General features: G+C 41.9%; 1 protein-coding gene and 1 pseudogene across 1 annotated transcript in view; both read right to left on the minus strand.

The window, feature by feature from the left end:
• Window positions 1–19,360, minus strand: part of KAT2B (lysine acetyltransferase 2B) — a 122,915-nt gene that overhangs the window by 28,541 nt on the left and 75,014 nt on the right. The window contains 3 exon segments of the mRNA XM_049766478.1: window positions 2,350–2,475; window positions 10,504–10,610; window positions 18,976–19,167. Coding sequence (XP_049622435.1) covers window positions 2,350–2,475; window positions 10,504–10,610; window positions 18,976–19,167 — 425 coding nt within the window.
• On the minus strand, window positions 12,863–13,344 carry LOC125997963 (60S ribosomal protein L21-like; annotated as a pseudogene).

A 19,360-nucleotide genomic window follows, 5' to 3' on the forward strand; every position in this document is an offset into this window, starting at 1 on the left:
CATAAATCCATAGGGACTGTTTTCCATCAGCTACAAAAAGTTTAATTCGATATATATTAAGACATGTATTTCAGGGTCCGGAGAGATAGCACAGCGGCGTTTGCCTTGCAAGCAGCCGATCCAGAACCAAAGGTGGTTGGTTCGAATCCCAGTGTCCCATATGGTCCCCTGTGCCTGCCAGGAGCTATTTCTGAGCAGACAGCCAGGAGTAACCCCTGAGCACTGCCGGGTGTGACCCCCCCCCCCAAAAAAAAAAAAAGACATGTATTTCTTTTGCAAATGCAAGGGAGAGGTAAGTTATCGCTGATCTTAATTAAACTATGGCCTTTTGAAATCAAAAGAATAAGGTCCAAAAGTTACTAAAGTGTCAAAATGTTTTGAAACTTCATACAAGAGCTAAATAAGACCAGAATTTTATAAATGTGTTGTGTGTTCTTTCAAAAAATGTGTATTTTCGGGGCCCGGAGAGATAACACAGCAGCGTTTGCCTTGGGAGCAGCTGATCCAGGACCTAAGGTGGTTGGTTCGAATCCCGATGTCCCATATGGTCCGCCGTGCCTGCCAGGAGCTATTTCTGAGCAGACAGTCAGGAGGAACCCCTGAGCAACGCCGGGTGTGGCCCCAAAACAAAACAAAACAAAAAAAAAGTGTATTTTCTTGTTTTTAGGAGTCAAGGTCTCTATATAGTCATTAAATTACACTTGTTGACCAAAATTCAAGATTTCAGGACTTTACTGATAGATTTGTCTGCTTGATATATTAATTACTCTAAATTTCTTCAAATCTTCAAATGATTATTTCTTTGTAACAAATAAATTTATTACAAATCGTTAAATCTTGAAGCCAGAGAGATCATACAGTGGGGAAGGCATTAGGTCTGATCCCCAAAACCATATATTGTCTAAAGCACATAGCAGTAATGAGCCCTGTGCAGAGGCAGGAATAAGTAGCAACCTAACCCTAACCACTGCCAGATGTAGCCCAAATGCTGCCATTCCTACCCCAAATTTAAAAAAGAAGGGAGGCAGAGATAGTATGCAGTGGTCCTCAAACTTTTTAAACAGGGGGCCAGTTCAGACCATTGGAGAGCTGGACTACAGTAAAAACAAAAACTATGAACAAATAAATTCCTATGCACACTGCATATATCTTATTTTGAAGTGAAGAAACAAAACGGGAACAAATATAATATGTGGCCTGCAGGCCATAGTTTAAGGACCACTGAAGTGGGTAAGGCACTTGCTTTGCATGCAGTTGACCTGGGTTTGATCAGTGTTACCCCATATGGTCCTTCCCAAAACAAAACAAAAAGAAATATAGAGATATTCTGTAACACTGAAATGCTTATGTAGATTGTGTTAATGAGGTCTCCTCCTATCTCCCTCCCTCTCCTCCCAGGCCCCTCTCCCCATCCTTTGCTTGTGGCTTTACAGTTCTTCAGAAGCCCATTTCTCTGTCCTTTAACTATGGAGATGACTGGATGATTTGCTTTAAAAGTCAAAATGAGACAAAAGTCATAGCACAACACTGCTGAACCTAGGCTTGCATTTCTGCTTGCTCTTTAGTAAGAACATGCTCTACCTCGAAAAAAGGGAAAAGGCATCAAAGTGTGAGACTTAGAGAAGATGGTAAGCAGATACGCTCTACTTGAGACATCTAAAACAGAGCCTCCGGTTCCCATACAGACCCATGAGTGAACTGAGCTGAGAACAACTGAGATCTGCCAACTACCAGGCAACTAACTGCATGATGGGTAAACTAGGATGATAAATCCTAAAAGTTTGGAGTCTGAATTTTGAGGTGACTCATTACACAACAATAACAGTGCTCAAAGTGATTTCCAGACATTAAAATCCTTGACATGTACAATCTTGTAGCTTCATGAATTCTACCTTTGATACTCCTAAAATAATTGCGTTTTTAGAGTGAAGGCAGAAACCCTTTTTTTCTGCCAATGGCCATCTGGATATTTATAACATTGCTTGCAGGCAACACAGTATAAGCAGATGGGCCAGAGGAATCTACAGCCACATCTGCCCATCACATAAAAAGCACCAGATCATGTGATTTCCTGTGTCTTATAAAACTCATGGGACATTCCTCACCCTGATCTAGAACAAGTTCATTATGCCCCCCCCCTTAAGAGCATGCCTGTAGGGGCCAGAGTGACAGCATAACAAAGAGGGCATTTGCCTGGCACGCAGCCAACCTGAATTCTATCTCAGACATTCCATATTGTTGCGAGCCTGCCAGGAATAATTTCTGAGTGCAGAGTCAGAAATGACCCCTAAGCACCAGTGGGTATGACCCAAAAACCAACAACAAAACAAACCCCAATAAAGAACTTACCTGGGGTTACCTCAAGCCCAGAAGAGGTTTTGCAGGAAGGACTGGGGCTCCCTCCATTCAGTTGCTCTATGGATGTTGAATTTGAGTTGTATGTAATTGTCCCAGCCACAGGGGGAGGACTGATAACTGCTCCAAGAAAAGGGCAATAAGGTATTAGAACATTTAAGTTTTTAGGCAAAACAAGAGAATCACATGCATATGATACATCCCATTACTTCCCAATACCACAATATATATATAGGTGTGTGTGTGTGTGTGTGTATATATATAGATAGATAGATAGATAGATAGATAGATAGATAGATAGATAGATAGATAGATAGATAGATAGATAGATAGATAGATATAGATATATAGATATAGATATATATCCTAAAACCCACAAGGTTGGCTGTACAGTGAATAAGGTACTTGCCACACACTTGGCTGATCCAGGTTTGATCCCTTGGACCCTATATCACCCCCTGAATACCACCAGAGCCCATGTAAACATTAAGATAATAAAGACTGTTAGAACTGGAGTGATTACAGTGGCTAAGGCACTAGCTTTGCATGTGGCTAACCCAAATTTGATTCCTGGTATCCCATAGTCTCCTGAACCTAATCAGGCTGATATCTGAATGGAGAGTTAGGAGTTATACCTGAGAACCAATGCTGCGGTAACCCCCCCCCAAATATAACCTGAGATAATAAAGAATATGATGGGTTTAAATCATTGATTACTAAAAATGTCTCAATTCACAGCTATAAAATAATTAATGCATGCATAAATCAGAGGTTTTCTTTTTTTGTTTTTGTTGTTGTTGTTGTTGTTGTTCTTTGGGGGGGCCACACCCGGTGATGCTCAGGGGTTACTCCTGGCTATGCGCTCAGAAGCCACTCCTGGCTATGCGCTCAGAAGCTGCTACTGGCTTGGGGGACCATATGGGACGCTGGGGGATCGAACCGTGGTCCGTCCTAGGCTAGCACAGGTAAGGCAGGCACCTTACCTCTAGCGCCACTGCCCGGTCCCAGAGAAGGTTTTTTTATAAGATAATAGTATCCAAAAATTATCAGGGGAAATGACAGCCAGTAGATAATACCTGATTCGAAAAAGGATCATCTGTGCAAAATAAATCTTGTGATACAATAAATCTGATACAGAAAGGATAATCTCAAAGAAGTTCCCCACAAAAATACATCTTAGTTACTAAAGGAAAATCTGTAACTTTATGATGGATAAATCTTGTAAACACCACCTTACAAAGAGATCTAACTTCATATTATGAATTGGGGGACCAAAAAAAAAATATTTTTTTGAAGAGCTATATTTGAGGGATCACACCCAGCGGTGCTATGGGGTTACTCCTGGCTTTGTGCTCAGAAATCACTCCTGGCAGGCTTGGAGGACCATATGGGATGCTGGGATTCAAACCACCATCCATCCTAGTTTGGCTGCGTGCAAGGCAAACGCTATCTGTCCAGCCCCTGAAGAGCTATTTTAGAAAGAAATTAAAAGTTGCTGGACTAGCTGTGCTTCTCAGCTGTCACTGATGAAGAATCAGACACGCTCAGTATTGGTGGTCACATGTGAACATAGTACTATGGTGAAACACCTGCCAGATTGCTCCGAATTTCTATGTAGCCATGGTTGTATCTGCAATGAACATTCCCAGCGGCCAAAAGAGAGGGGAAGTAAGGAAATGGAGCTACAGAGAGACATCACCGACATTACTTTTAACTGAGTAGCAACTGGTACATAAAGAATCAGAAGGTACAAAAGTGCCAGGTATGAGCTTTTCCTTCCTCCTGAATTTCAAAGTGCACTAGAGATATTACACAAAGACGCTTGAGTGATTCCAAGACATCCGAATATCTTGCAAAACTTCAGAGGCATCATTATGAATGCCATTTATCACGATTGCATAGATGTGCAGATGTGCCAATTAGGTAAATGATTATGCTCTTCCTCCCAGCACCCCCAGAGTGCAAAGCAATTACAGGAGAGCCAGTCCGCTTCTGAGGGCTACAGGTAACGCTGAAGAATACAATCAGCCTAACTGGCTAACCATTTTAGCCACCAGAAACTAGTAAGAAATTTCCAGACGATCAAAGACAACCTCTGCTTTCTCCAACCTGTGCAGTTGACAGATAATAAAGGGAAGTTGAGTCGATTAAGGCATTTTGAGCAAGTGAGGATCAAGGAGAATTTTCACACACACAGACAACTCCAGAAGACCCTTCAGAAACAAAAACTGTGGAACAGCTTTATTGTCTCCTTGTTTGATAAAGTATATTTCATTCATTCCTTCTACAATTATGTCCCAGCACACTGGCAATGCCTGCCAAAGATTCAAGAGTTAGATCCAAGTATAAAAGCCAGTTCCACCACTTGGGAAGCTTTTATCTCAGAGCAACTGGTAGCCCTTCTCATTAACATAATGGTAGTAATAATACCAACTTTGCAATGAGGGAAAGAAAAAGTAAAAAAAAAAAGTGAAGTCAGGGGCCGAAACGATAGCACAGCTGTAGGGTATTTTGCCTTTCATTCGGCCAACACAGGACAGACCCCGGTTCAAATCCCGGTATCCCATATGGTCCCCAGTCCCTGCCAGGGGCTATTTCTGAGCTCAGAGCCAGGAGTAATCCCTGAGCATCGCCAGGTGTGGCCCAAAAGCCAAAAAGAATAAAAATAAAATAAAAATAAAAAAGAAGCCAAAACAAAAAAAAAATAAATAAGTAAATAAAAAAGAGAGGTCAATATAATATAGAATAAGGTAATGTTATATAAGACAGTAGATCTCAAATACTGCTTCATATTATTTGGTCCCCTGTGCAGTTTTATTTTATTTATTTATTTTTGGTTTTTGGGTCACACCCAGCAGCGCTCAGGGGTTACTCCTGGCTCCACGCTCACAAATCGCTCCTGGCAGGCATGGGGGACCATATGGGATGCCGGGATTTGAACCAATAACTTGCATGAAAGGCAAACGCCTTACCTCCATGCTATCTCTCCGCCCCCCCCCCCAGTGCAATTTTAAATGTCTCCATGTCTAAGCTACATTCCAAGATGTGACATAAGAAAACATCAGTGTATTTTAAATCTCCAGTGGTGGGGCCAGAGAAATAGTACAGTGGGTAAAGTTCTTGTCTTGCACGTAGTCGGCCCACATTCAATCCTAGCATCCCATATGGTACCCTAGAATACTACTGGAGTGATTCCCAAGTGCAGAGCCAGGAGTAACCACTGTGCATCCCCAGTTATGGCCCAAAAACAACAAAAAAAGATACTCCACTGGTGAGGCCATGTGCACCCAAGATTAAAAGTCAAAGAGGAACAGAGAAATAGTACAATGAGTATGACACATATCTTATATGCCTCTGACCGGGGTTTTATCCCCAGTACCACATATGGTCCCCTGAACACCACCAAGAATGATCCCTGAGAATAATAGAACAGAGCCAGGAGCAAGTCCTGAGCACAGTTCGGTGTGCCACACCCACAGAACCTCCAATAAAGATAGGAGAATATATACTATAGGCCAAGGTTCTGAGAACATTTTTAAAAAGTACAAAGATGGGGCCAGAGAGATAGCATAGAGGTAAGGCGTTTGCCTTCCATGCAGAAGGACGGTGGTTCGAATCCCGGCATCCCATATGATCCCCCGTGCCTGCCAGGGGCGATTTCTGAGCGTAGAGTCAGGAGTAACCCCTGAGTTCTGCCAGGTGTGACCCAAAAACCAAAAAAAAAATAAAAATAAAAAAAGGACAGAGTGGTAAGTCCAGTTAGAGAAATAACTCTACTGACCACTATCATGACAATGACAGTGAGTGAAATAGAATGCTTGTCTCAAATGCAGGCAAAGGGTGAGGGAGAAAAAGAGGTGGGGGGGGGCATTGGTGGTGGCAATGTTGCACTGGAGAAGGAGAGTGGTTATTTTTAATAACTAAAACCCAACCACAAACATGTTTGTAATCATGGTGCTTAAATAATGTTATTAATAAAAAATAAATAAATAAAAATTTTCAGAATAAAAAAATTACATCAATTTTATTGAAAAAAAAAATGAAAAGAGAAGAAAGGAGATCCAGTTCTTGATAGAGGACAATGAAGAAATTAAGAGTTCGTAGGCAAAATAAAATTTAAAGTCTAAGAGAGAAAAAAATGGACACATCAGAGGAGGGAGATAAAGGTGATATGCCCAGTGACCACATAAAATACAGTCAGAAAATGCTGACAGGGGCCAGAGCACAGCAGTAGGACTGTGCACAAGCTGACCCAGCACAGACCTGGATTAAATCCCTAGCACTCAATATGGTCCCCCGAATCTGCCAGGAACGATTTTTGAGCACAGTCAGGAGTAAGCCCTGAGCGTCACCAGGTGTGGACCAAATAAATACACACACCCCCAAAAAAAAGAAAGAAGAAAAGAAAGTGCTGAAAGCTTTGGTCAGAAAGCATACAAAATGTGCACAGCGCCACCCACCCCTGTCCCCAAGCACTCTAGGTTGACCAGAGAAGTATACAGTTATATTTTATGGTTTAAAATTTTTTTCTTGGGCCCGGAGAGATAGCACAGCGGTGTTTGCCTTGCAAGCAGCCGATCCAGGATCCAAGGTGGTTGGTTCGAATCCCGGTGTCCCATATGGTCCCCCGTGCCTGCCAGGAGCTATTTCTGACCAGACAGCCAGGAGTAACCCCTACGCACTGCCGGGTGTGGCCCAAAAAAACAAAACAAAACAAAAATTTTTTTTTCTTTCAGACTGGAACACCAAACCCAAAGTCAATGACAGAGTAGATACCCAATCTACAACAAGCTGTAAAGTGGAGACCAGTTACACTAGTATGCTGGGGGGTAAAGGAGGGAGATATGGGAGACAAGCTGGGAACAGGAGTGGAGGGAGGACAACATTGGTGGTGGGAATGCCCTTCATTCATTGTCACTATGTACCCTAAATAATTCTGTGTAATGCACTTCAGTCACAATAAAAAGAAAAAAAAAAAGGAAAAAATTTTTCTTTAAAGACAAAAAAATGTTTTGACATGTTATTAGTAACAAGAATTAAAACAAAGTGTTTGACCCCAACCAAAATATCTCAATCCATGGGGTTGGAGAGATAGTATGGAGGTAAGATGTTTGCCTTGCATGTAGAAAGACGGTGGTTCGAATCTCAATCCTTAATTATCATATTTTGTAGGGATTTACTTCTGTTTACATCTAAACTCAAGCTCCCGGTTAGAAAAATTAAATCACCTTCTCAATGCATTATGCTGAGTGATAGTAGCAAGACCAAAAAGCTATATACTCTATGACTCCATGTAATATTATAAAAAATTAATGGAACAAAAGAAAAAAAGTCAACAGCCAAGCTGTTGAAGGGCAAAGCAAATAACTTAGAATAGATATCACGGAATTTTCCAAGTTGACGTACTATTTGTTTTTGTTTTTTTGTTTGTTTTGGAGCCACACATGGCAGCCGAGCTCATGGGTTATTCCTGGCTCTGTTCTCAGAAATCGCTCCTGGTAGGCTCGGTAGATCGACCATATGGGATGCCAAGAATCAAAACCAGGTCCATCTTGGGTCAGTCACGTACAAAGCAAACCCCCTACCCTGTGCTACAGCTCCAGCCCCTGGTGTAACTGTTTAAAGGGTGAATCTCACTGCCTGAAAAATATAGCCCCATGGGGGTGAGTTGTTTGTTTTTGGTGGGGAGAGAGAATAAAATAGTCTATTTTAGGAGAGACCCTTAAGACACTGGTGTAGGGATGTAGGCTCTCTGGTGATGGGTATAGTGTAGGAATATGTGCATGAAGAGTAAAATTAACTGTACTGTAAGTCCAGGTACCTCAATAAAAATGACTTTAAAAAGAGAAATTGCTTACACAGAAGAAAAAAAAAAAGACTGGGGAGATATCTCGTAGTCAGGGGCAAAAGGCTGACAAGTGCAACAGACCAAGTTCAAATGTGTGATGACAGGGGCTGGAGCGATGATAGCACAGCAGGTAAGGCATTTGCCTTGTACACAGCTGATCTGGGTTCAATCCCAGGCATCCTATTTGGTTTCCTGGGTCTGCCAGGAGTAATTTGTTTTTTTTGTTTGTTTGTTTTGGGGCCACACCCAGTGGTGCTCCGGGACCCTGGGCTCAGAAATCATTCCTGACAGGCTCTGGTGACCAGATGGATTGCCAGGAATGGAACCCAGGTCCATCCCAGGATTTCTGCATGCAAGGTAAATGCCCTACCACTATCTCTCCAGCCCTAGACAGAAGTAATTTCTGACTGCAGAGCCAGAAGTAACCCCTGAGCACTGCTAGTTGTGGCCCCAAAACAAAACAAACAACCAAAAAAATGTGTGGTGACAAATCAAAATGAGTTTTCAGCTGAGCGCAAATGCTCATACTAGGTAAATCTGAATCCTCAGTCTATGGCACTGAATGGTTAGCCAAGGTGGCTGAGTATCACAGGAAGTGGACCCTGGGCCTAGAGAGATAGTACAGGATTTAAAGTGTTTACTTAGCTTAAACTGGAGTAAGCCCCACCCAACTCCTCCAGTACCCTTCCAATCACAGAACAGAGAACAGTCCACAAAAGCTCTGGGTATGACCCAATCATCACCTTGTATACCCCCAGACACAGAAATGAAAGCAGTGCAAAAGGAAAGTGGTGAAGTTAAACTGATATTGTAGAAACTTATAAGAAGAATCACAAGAAAATTCTAAACAGCGATATGCAAACATCTTGAACAACTTGGAAATAAAAGAAAGTTTTAATCATCCAATCTTCCAAGATTGAATGATGAGAAAGCATGAGTGAACCAATCATATGTGCATAAATAAGAACAGTAATCAGAAGTTTCCCTAAGAACAAAAGTCCAGGACCAAATAGACTTTGCAAGTCTTCACCAGTAAATTCTAAATTTAGAAATTTAGAAATTTAGAAAATCTTCTAAAACTTTCAGAGAACTGAGAACCATCCTGCCGAAACTCTTCTAAATAATCTATGAGGGGACACTCAAGAAGTTAGGCTCAATCAGTAGTAGAGCAAAAGCTTACATGATGAAGCCCAGATTTGATCCCCCCAGCACTGCCACACACCCGAAAAAAATCCTTTGCACATGGATGCAAAAGAAAATAACAACAAACAACTCAAACCAAAGAGGATAAATATTCCCAAACACATTCTAGGAAAACAGCATCACTCTAATTTCCAAGCCAGAAAAGGACAGCATAAAAAATAAAGCAGATGGAGCTGGAGAAATAGCATAGAGGTAGGGTGTTTGCCTTGCATGCAGAAGGACGGTAGTTCGACTCCTGGCATCCCATATGGTCCCCCAAGCCTTTCAGGAGTGATTTCTGAGCATAGAGAAAGGAGTAACCCCTGAGCGCTGCTGGGTGTGACTCACAAACATAAGCAAACAAACAAACAAAGTAGAGGGCTTGGAGCGGTGGCACAAGCAGTAGGGCATTTGCCTTGCACAAGCTAACCTAGGACGGATCCCCCCAGCATCCCATATGGTCCCCCAAGCCAGGAGTGATTTCTGAGTGCATAGCCAGGAGTAACCCCTGAGCGTCACTGAATGTGGCCCAAAAAGCAAAAAAATAAAAATAAAGCAGGGGCCAGAGAGATAGCACAGTGGTAGGGTGTTTGTCTTACACGCAACTGACCCAGGACTAACAGACAGTGGTTCGAATCCTGGCATTCCATATGGTCCCCCAACCTGCCAGGAGCAATTTCTGAGCGAAGAGCCAGGAGAAACCCCTGAACATTGTTGGGTGTAACCCCAAGACCAAAAATAAACAAACAAATAAATAAAGCAAATGTATGAAGTCCTGCACACCAGTATCTTATTGAATACAGATGCAAAAACTCTCATTAAGCTCTAGGCTTCCATTTCTTTTTTTTTTTTTTTTGGGGGGGTTTTGGTTTTTGGGCCACACCCGGCAGTGCTCAGGGGTCACTCCTGGCTGTCTGCTCAGAAATAGCTCCTGGCAGGCATGGGGGACCATATGGAACACCGGGATTCGAACCAACCACCTTTGGTCCTGGATCGGCTGCTTGCAAGGCAAACGCCGCTGTGCTATCTCTCCGGGCCCATAGGCTTCCATTTCTTAATTAAAAATAAATGCATGCAGAGTGGGCTGGTTGTTAACTGATTGATAAAAATAAATGTACCTGTTTGGATTCCTAGCTGGCTGGTTCTGGCAGATGCTGAGAGAAAATCCTGATCCCAGATGGGTGAGTTTTGACTATAAACTTCTTCTTCTAACATGGATAGGAACCTGCAGATAAGAGAAAAAGCAATAAATAGTAAGATTCTTTAAATTAGTTTATTATTAGAAAGACAAAAGTTCTAAGCACCAGTGGCAATGCCTGAAGTCTCAGCATCTCACCTTTAAAGCAGAAATATGCCAGTGAATTTTAAGTGAAATGATGTTACAGTCGAACAATGCTGATCAATATAGAAATGTTTTACTACCAATGCATCTTCCTTGGATCTGTGTTAACTGACACAGCGTTGACAACACAAAATATCACAACAGCAGAGGCATTAGGCTTAGTCTATAAATCTCAAAGCAAGATTCGAACCCTCTATGTAGCTGTCACTGTCACTGTAATTACCATCCCAAACTTACTAATTCGTATATAAATGCTTGTTATATTCATACCAACTACTTCAATCCTCACATCCACAGAGATGTTTTCACTTATCCTAAACACTTACGCTAATGTAGCCTTTTATAAAATATACTTTTCTGAGAGATAAAAATTAATGCTCTTGACCTTCATAACAATCCTACAAGATAGATGTTGTTATACCTATTTTTTATATGGAAAAAAGCTTAAGGCATAGAAAGATTGAATAACTAGAACAAAGTTCTACAACTAGATAATTGCATGGACAAGATTAGAACTAATGATTCCAGCACAGTAAGTAAGTAATTACTATGCTACACTTCTGATCATGTTATAAACCAAATGGATGTTCTAATTGGTGGGGAGGGGATGGTGACCTTAGAAACCCCCAGGAAAAGGGCTGGTAAAATACTACAGCAGATAGGGTGATTTTCTTGCATGCAGCCAACCTAGGTTGAATACCCCATATCCTATATAGTCCCTTAAGCATCCTAAGAGTGATTCCTGGTTGCAGAGCCAGGACTAACCCCTGAACACTTACAGGTATGCCCCCCCCCCAAAATAAATAGATCCCTGGATGCTTTTAGAAATTGATCTACTCAGTGGCTGTGGATCAGGGAGATGGCTCAGGGGTCAAAGAATACAAAGACACAAGCTATTTAACATCCAAACACCAAACACCCTAGCAGCATATCATTCATCTGAATAACCCCCTGCTCCACTGAAAAATGTTTGGGGACGCCACCACACCATCCTTGCTAGAAAAAAATGTGACTGTTTAAGGCTCTCCCCCAAAGACTCACGATACCTCAGGCAATAATTACGTATAGCAAAATTAAAGAATCATGGAATCATTTAAAAAATGGAAACAAGGGCCCGGAGAGATAGCACAGCAGCGTTTGCCTTGCAAGCAGCCGATCCAGGACCAAAGGTGGTTGGTTCGAATCCCGGTGTCCCATATGGTCCCCCGTGCCTGCCAGGAGCTATTTCTGAGCAGACAGCCCTGAGCACTGTTGGGTGTGGCCAAAAAAAAAAAAAGAAAAGAAACAAAAATCTGTTCTGCTACCAGTAATGTAATCTCATCCTGCAAGCCTCTTTCTAAAACATATTCTTTTTTTAAATTTAATTATTTTTAAGGCATCATGATTGTCAAAATTATTTACAGTCGAGTTTCAAGCATACAATGTCCTAATACTGATGATCTCAGAGTCAAATTGACTCTATCAACTTTCTCCCTAGGTTCCCTCCCACCCAATAGACTCCTTTACAGATACATTTGGGGGTGGGGGGTTCCCCACCCAGTTGCGCTCAGGGGTTACTACTGGCTCTGTACTTAGAAGTGGCTCCTGGCAGGCTTGGGGAACCATATGGGCTGCCAGGAATCGAACCACCATCCATCCCTGGATTGGCTGCGTGCAAGGCAAATGCCTTACCACTGTGCTATCTCTCCAGCCCCTACAGACACATTTTTAAATTTGATTATTGTGATTTGGATCTCCTGCTTTCAGTATTGTTGTGATTTAGATATAAACATATATTGCACCTCTACACAATCAATGTGCCCAAGGCCCTTGATCCCTACATCTATTGCCTCCCATCAACCTCCTCTTATTTCTTTCTTCCTCCATTTATTTCTTTCCCTGTCCTCATTCTATAAACTAGAAATCTAGGGTCAACAATCATCTGAGTATCCATTCTTCAATACTTCGCATTCCCTCACCCTGCTATTCTACATACCACAAATAAATGAGATCATTATTGGTCCTTTCTCTAATTTATTTCACTTGGAATGATTATCTGTAGTTCCCTTAAAGTTGGGGGAGACTGCATGGTTTTTTTTGTTTGTTTTCTTTTTTTATATAGTTCAGAGATCTTTTATTTAAAAGAAAAATGCCTTTCATGCCATGAATTCATAAGAAATAGGTTCCAGCACCTCAAGCTCCTTTCCATTGGTTCTCAAAAAGTGTGCCCCTCTGGGTGGAACAGGTTGGTACTTCAACTGAACCCAAGCCCCTTTCTCTTTGGCTTCCTTCTTTTTCTGATCATTTTCCTTCACCCGCTTCAGGAAGCTGTCTTGACTTTCAGAGTGCTTAGTATGCTCATTATGAACATAAATTCTCTTGGCAAGAATCTTGCCTTTTACTTGTTTATTTACAACAATGCCAACAGCACGCTGGGCAACATTGTAGACTCTTCCAGTTTTTCCATGGTAACATTTGTGGGGCATTCCTTTTTGAACGGTGTCCATTCCCTTTCTGTCTACAATATCACCTTTCTTATAAATATGCATGTATGTGGCCAAAGGAACACTCCATGTTTTCTCAAGGATCTAGAAAACATATAGTAGGTGCCCCTCCTCTTTCCCTTTGTGTTGGTCATGACTGTGATTTACTAGAAAAAAACTGGAAGATGGCGAAAGCTGCATGCTTTCTGGCCAAAAGCTCCAAGTTTTCTTCATACCTTGCAATTGCTTAGTATCCCAATGTGCACAGAGATGACACTTTGAATATCCTCTCATCTTTCACTGGACACCTGTGTCACTGGACAAAGTGAGTTTCCATGGTATAATGTCATATCTTTTGTTAAGGCAATTCATAGATACTTGATTTTTTTGGGGGGGTCACTTTTTTGATGGAGCAGACTCTGATCTGTCTCTTCTAGTTCATTAATCACATAGAGAAATGTGACAGACTTTTTTTGTGTGTCAATTCTGTAGTCCACTGTAATGGTTATTATATTGCTATATTTTTAACTATTTCTACGAGATTTTTAGTGGAGTCATTAGGATCTTTTTTTTTTTTTTTTTTTTTTTTTTGCAATTTGAATCCTCTAATTTGTTTTCTTGTTTGAATTACTGCTGCTAGCACTTCTAATATTGTTCTATGTGTGGTTACAGTAGACATGCTTGTCTTGTGACTTGTTAATTTCAGTAAGGAATTTTAAGATCATGATACTAACTTGAGTTCTAGAGTCCATTCACCAAGCTCATCATTTATTTGTGTAAGTCTAGAACATATTTGTTTGTTTGTTTGGTTTTGGTTTTTTGGGAGTCACACCCAGTGGCGCTCAAAGGTAACTCCTTACTGCGCTCAGAAGTCACTCCTGGCAGGCTCAGGAGACCATATGGGATGCCAGGATTCAAACTGGGTCCGTCCTGTGTTGGCCGCATGCAAGGCAAACAGCCTTACTGCTGTGCTATTGCTCCGGCCCCTGGAACAAATTCTTAAATTTCCTTTTCTTCAGCCTCTTCTTTCATCAAGCAGAAGTTTATAAAAAGCTTTCATGAAGTGGGAATTTCAACAGTAGTTCCAGTCTCAAGTGAAAGTGAGAAACATTCCTAAAATCATGTCTGACTCCAAAATAAGTTCTTGACCCTATCATTCAAAAAACACTGGTTGGAGGTTTACCATGTGCCTGGCACAGTATTCAGTGATAGAATGACCAAATGAACAAAACCATCAACCTGCATGCTGGGGCCGGAGCAGTGGCGCAAGGGAAAAATGTCTTCCCTTGCATGCACTAGCCTAGAATGGACCACAGTTCGATCCCCCGGCATCCCATATGCTCCTCACAAGCCAGGAGCAATTTCGGAGCACGTAGCCAGGAGTAACCCCTGAGTGTCACCGGGTGTGGCTGAAAAACCAAAAAAAAAAAAAAAAAAAAAATCAGAAATTTTCATGCTAATGATGTAATTATTAACAATAGTTATTGTAAGCCTGTCCCCTTGGTGAAATTTTGAAACTCAAAAATCTCACTGAAGAAAAGGATTTGGGCCAAAGAAACAACACAAGGATTAGGTCACCTGCATGCCTCCCACCCAGCCTTGATTCAACTCCATAGGTACAGTCAGTTCCCCTGAGCACAGACCTAGAAAGAGTCCCAGGGTGCCCCATTTCCCACCTCTCAAAAAGATAATGATTTTCCATAAACCAACCTGACAACAAAAATCTGATCTAAAAGACAAAAGACAACAAAAGACAGCTTTTGTTTCCAAGGAGGAAGAAGCTTCCTTTTGGCAGGTACAAAGGGGTAGGAAAAAATCCAGAGTCTTCTGACTTGCTGCCATCGTTAAGAGATTTAAGAATAGATATAATTTGAGTGAATACCTACCTATATTCAACAGTATGTAATTCATGTTTTATAAGCACTGCATAAGTCATTTCTTGCTTAGAAAGCTTATCATTAACTTATGTTTCAAAATACTTTAGTATGGACGTAAGCAAAAATACAGCAGATAGGACATTTGCCTTCCATGCTGCTGACCTGGGTTTAACCTCAGCATCCATATTGGTTCTCTAAGCACTGCCAGGAGTAATTTTTGGAGCCTGGAGTATCCCCTGGACATGGTAGGTATGTACCCACGTAAATAAATAAACAAAACAACTGAGTGTCTTCCTTGCCAAAGAAAAAATGACAGCAATTAGAGGCAAAAAATCCTGACTAAGATCACTTTCTGTTCCTGATGTATTTTCTTCTTTACTAAGCAGACCTCACTCTGCCTTAGAAAGGCTTCAACTATCCTTCACTGTACAAATTGGTTTCCTTTCTTTTCCCAAGTTCTCTCTTCTATCAATAACTGCACAAATCAGAACTCTCTTCAAAAAACCCCACAGTGACTCACTAGAGAAGTGTGTCCTTAATAACTTGGGGAAGTAATTATGTATGTTATGCACATTGACACAACTCTCTATAGTTATTTCACTACAATAAAGAAGTCTCATATACAGGAGGACCAGTCCATGTTAAATAGCTTGCCACAAAGAGCAGTGAGTGCAGTTAAGAGTAGAGGAGTCCACTATGACAATGATAGTTGGACCTGATCAATCTGGACAAGAACTGGGTGCTGAAAGGGGATAAAGTGACATGAATGGTACCCCTTCATTAACAACAGTGAATACCAGTGTCAAAAAGGGGTTGGAAAGGGGTCAGAGAGATAGCATGGAGGTAGGGCATTTGCCTGGCATGCAGAAGGATGGTGGTTCGAATCCCGACATCCCATATGGTCCCCCGAGCCTGCCAGGAGTGGTTTCTGAGCATAGAGCCAGGAGTAACCCCTAAGCGCTGCTTAGGGAGGGGGGGAGAGATAGAGATGGGGGAAGGGGACTGGGGAAACTTGTAAAGGGATAAGTGCACTGGTGACAAGTGGTGTATATTCTATGACTGTAACTCAATTCTGAACAATTTTGTAACCACAATCCTTAAATAATTATTTCATAAAAATAAAAGAAGTCACATATAACGATGCAAGGAAGAGCTTGTATCTTCTCTAACAAAAGTTAGAGAAAAATAGGGGCCAGAGCTGTAGCACAGGGTAGGGCATTTGCCTTGCATGCGGCCAACCCAGGATGGATGGTGGTTTGATTCCCAGCATCCCATATGGTCCCCTGAGGCCTGCCAGGGGCAATTTATGAGCACAGAGCCAGGAGTCAGGAGTAATCCCTGAGTGCCAACAGGTGTGACCCCCCCAAAAAAAAGACGTGATTAGAGGATGGGGAGGGGCAGCACAAGTTAAAGCCAAAGAGTAGAAAGATAAAGATGTAAGCTCTGAAAATGCTTTTGAGGAGCCCAAGGACCTCATAGATGGGGCGAAGCCAACATCTCAACTCTCTTGAGGCAGTGCCCAAGATACAATGGCATCTCGGGCTCAATGTGTGCTTCTGCTGCCAAATCAGTAGGTTTAAGTCACCACCAGCCTCAAGTGTTGTCATATTCCATGAAAAGGGATTGAAAAGAAGAAGTGGGTGGTAGCCTTACCCTACCATTAGTAATAGGAAAGAAAAGAAAGCAGCATTGATTTTTTAGCTCAACAGTACACGCGTGCCAGAACTATGGGATGAAGGAACAAAACACTATAATTAGCAAATATCTGAAAGAAGCAAAATGAATTTGCATGGGGAGGGGAGAAGAGAAGAGAAGGAAACCGGTGACTATGCAAATAATGAAAATTTCTCTTGAAGTACCTTAAAAGGGATGGGTGGGTCGGGAGAGATAGATACATTACCACTTAGCTTAGAGACAGGATGGCAACTACATAAAATCCTGACTATGCTGACAATGGCATTGAGAAAGAAATGAGTATTGTATGCACATGCATATTGTGTGTGTGTGTGTTTTGCTGGGCATATAAACTAAGGTCTGATATAAGCAGAGCATGCACTGTCACAGAGCTACATCCCTGACCCAAAAGTTCATGCAACCCAAAAGTTGCATGAATCTTCAAGGAAAAGAGCTTAGAATATTAAAAAGTCACTAAAATACAAAATATTGAATCTTTAAGGAAAAGATCTTAGAACATTAAAAAGTCACTGAAATACAAAATATTTCCCAGAAAGCATAACCCACACTGGGATACTATCAAGACTACAATTTAAATACTTCTGACTCTTCTTCCATTGTAGAATATGGAAATATTCCTGCTAGAACTATCTCAAGAGTGGACTAAAGAGAGAAATTTCTGAAAGCTAAGATACCAGGACATGCTGGAATTCAACTAAAACTCCTTAGAATTATCGAGTGCACCTTTAGAGAAGGTTCAGGATTTGAGAAGTGCTGCAAATCAGAAGATCATTGTTGCAGTTATTTTTGAGGCTAATTTTTCAAACTAAAACTCTACATATGTTTGTTTTGTTTTGTGTATAGACCACACCTAGTGGTGCTCAGGGACTACTCCCAGCTTTGGGAATCTCTCCTGATAATGCTCATGAGACCATGGGGTGATGAGGACTTCTTTACCTATCTTTCTGGCCCCAAATTCAAACCCCCTTATCAGAGATACAAGTGGGTAATCTAATCACACTGTCTTAAAAATAAACACTGTTTCTCTCAAACAAACAAGACTTCATAAGTCTTTGGTCAATCCTCTTCTGACTTTAATCCCAGCTTCTATATCTGTCATGGCCAATGGTGTGAGGAAGGCAGGTTTTAAGATACTTAGGAAGCATTTTCAAATTAAAACTTCTGCCTGACCACTGCCACCCAACTCCCCTACCCACAAGCCAATACAAAATAAACTCTCTCTCCTCTCTCCCTCTCCCTCCCTCCCTCTCTCTCTCTCTCTCTAATCCTGCTGGCTTTAGTCCAAGTCACCAACTGTGCCCATCCTGCCAGCCATCAGACTCTAAAGCTTAAGTTGTTGGTTCTTCCATCAAAAACATATTTCCAAGCCCATGGTGCCATATCTTTCTTCTGACACATTTCCTTCGTTGGAAAGGAAAAAATATTTACATGAATATTAAATTGTGGAAGCTCTAACAGGTGTAAAATAGAAGCTGAATGGCAGGTGTTAGTCTACAAGAAACTGAGTGTAAAGATTTTTGCTCCTCTAAGAAAGAAAGAGACCTGGCTGTTCCTATCCAGTCCATTCTTGGGTTGAGCTTACAGGCCTGCTGGAGCCAAAACAGGTCTGACCACGCAGTTATTGATGTGGCTGAAGAACTGGAATGGAAAATACGAGCCACTGCAGTTCCTGGGTAGGATGTGTGAGGATGGAAAATGATTCTCCTCTCTCTCCCTCATCCTCCTCTTGCTGACAACAGAGCACCACTTTTTCCATGAGACTGAGACAGGCACCCAGGTGAGATGAGGTAGAGCTAAGGGACAACTGGCTGTGGTAACATAAAGTCAAGGCTCTAACAGATGGACTGGAAAATCCCCACAAAGACTCACAAAGGGAGCTGACAAAAAGTGGGAACTTTCAACCTTCCCTGGAAGGCTTTCCCAAGCGTTCATTCCTGACCTTACTTCTTTTTTGTTTGTTTTGGGGACACACCTGGTAATTCTCAGGTATTACTCCTGGCTATACACTCAGAAATCACTCCTGGCTTGGGGGGACCATATGGGATACCGGGGGATCAAACCACGGTCCCTCCTAGGTTAGCGTATGCAAGGCAAATGCCCTACTGCTTGCACCACCACTCCGGCCCCTGACCTTGTTATTTCTGCAGACTTGGGCATCACTATCACATTTTCAAGCCCTGGCATCAAACAAGACCCACAAGTGAGCTTCCTTACTTTGGAAAATGGGTGAGGATTAGAGTTCGTTTCTCCAGGGGCAGTTTGTCTTTCTCCTGTCTTGCTTGTTCCAGGAGCTGCCGCCGCATAACAGTGAAGACCGAACGGAGCAATGTCCTCCCAAAGACCTGGGTGGTTTCATACCGAGGTAGACTGTCACAGAACTGTGGTACATTGCAGTAACACAGCCACCTACAAGAAAAGAGTAGCATCAGTATCCCAGAGCTCCCCCAATCATCTGAAAGACCCAATTATACCTACTCCCCTAACATTCACTTTAGCAGAAGCTTGCCACAAATAATGGTCTCACTGCTAGCAGGTGAAATGGGTGGATTAGAATAGCTCACCCACAATCAAGCCCTGGGATCAATCTTGGATTTGATAT

Source organism: Suncus etruscus, chromosome 20 (assembly GCF_024139225.1).
Source record: "Suncus etruscus isolate mSunEtr1 chromosome 20, mSunEtr1.pri.cur, whole genome shotgun sequence".
Classification (NCBI taxonomy): Eukaryota; Metazoa; Chordata; class Mammalia; order Eulipotyphla; family Soricidae; genus Suncus; species Suncus etruscus.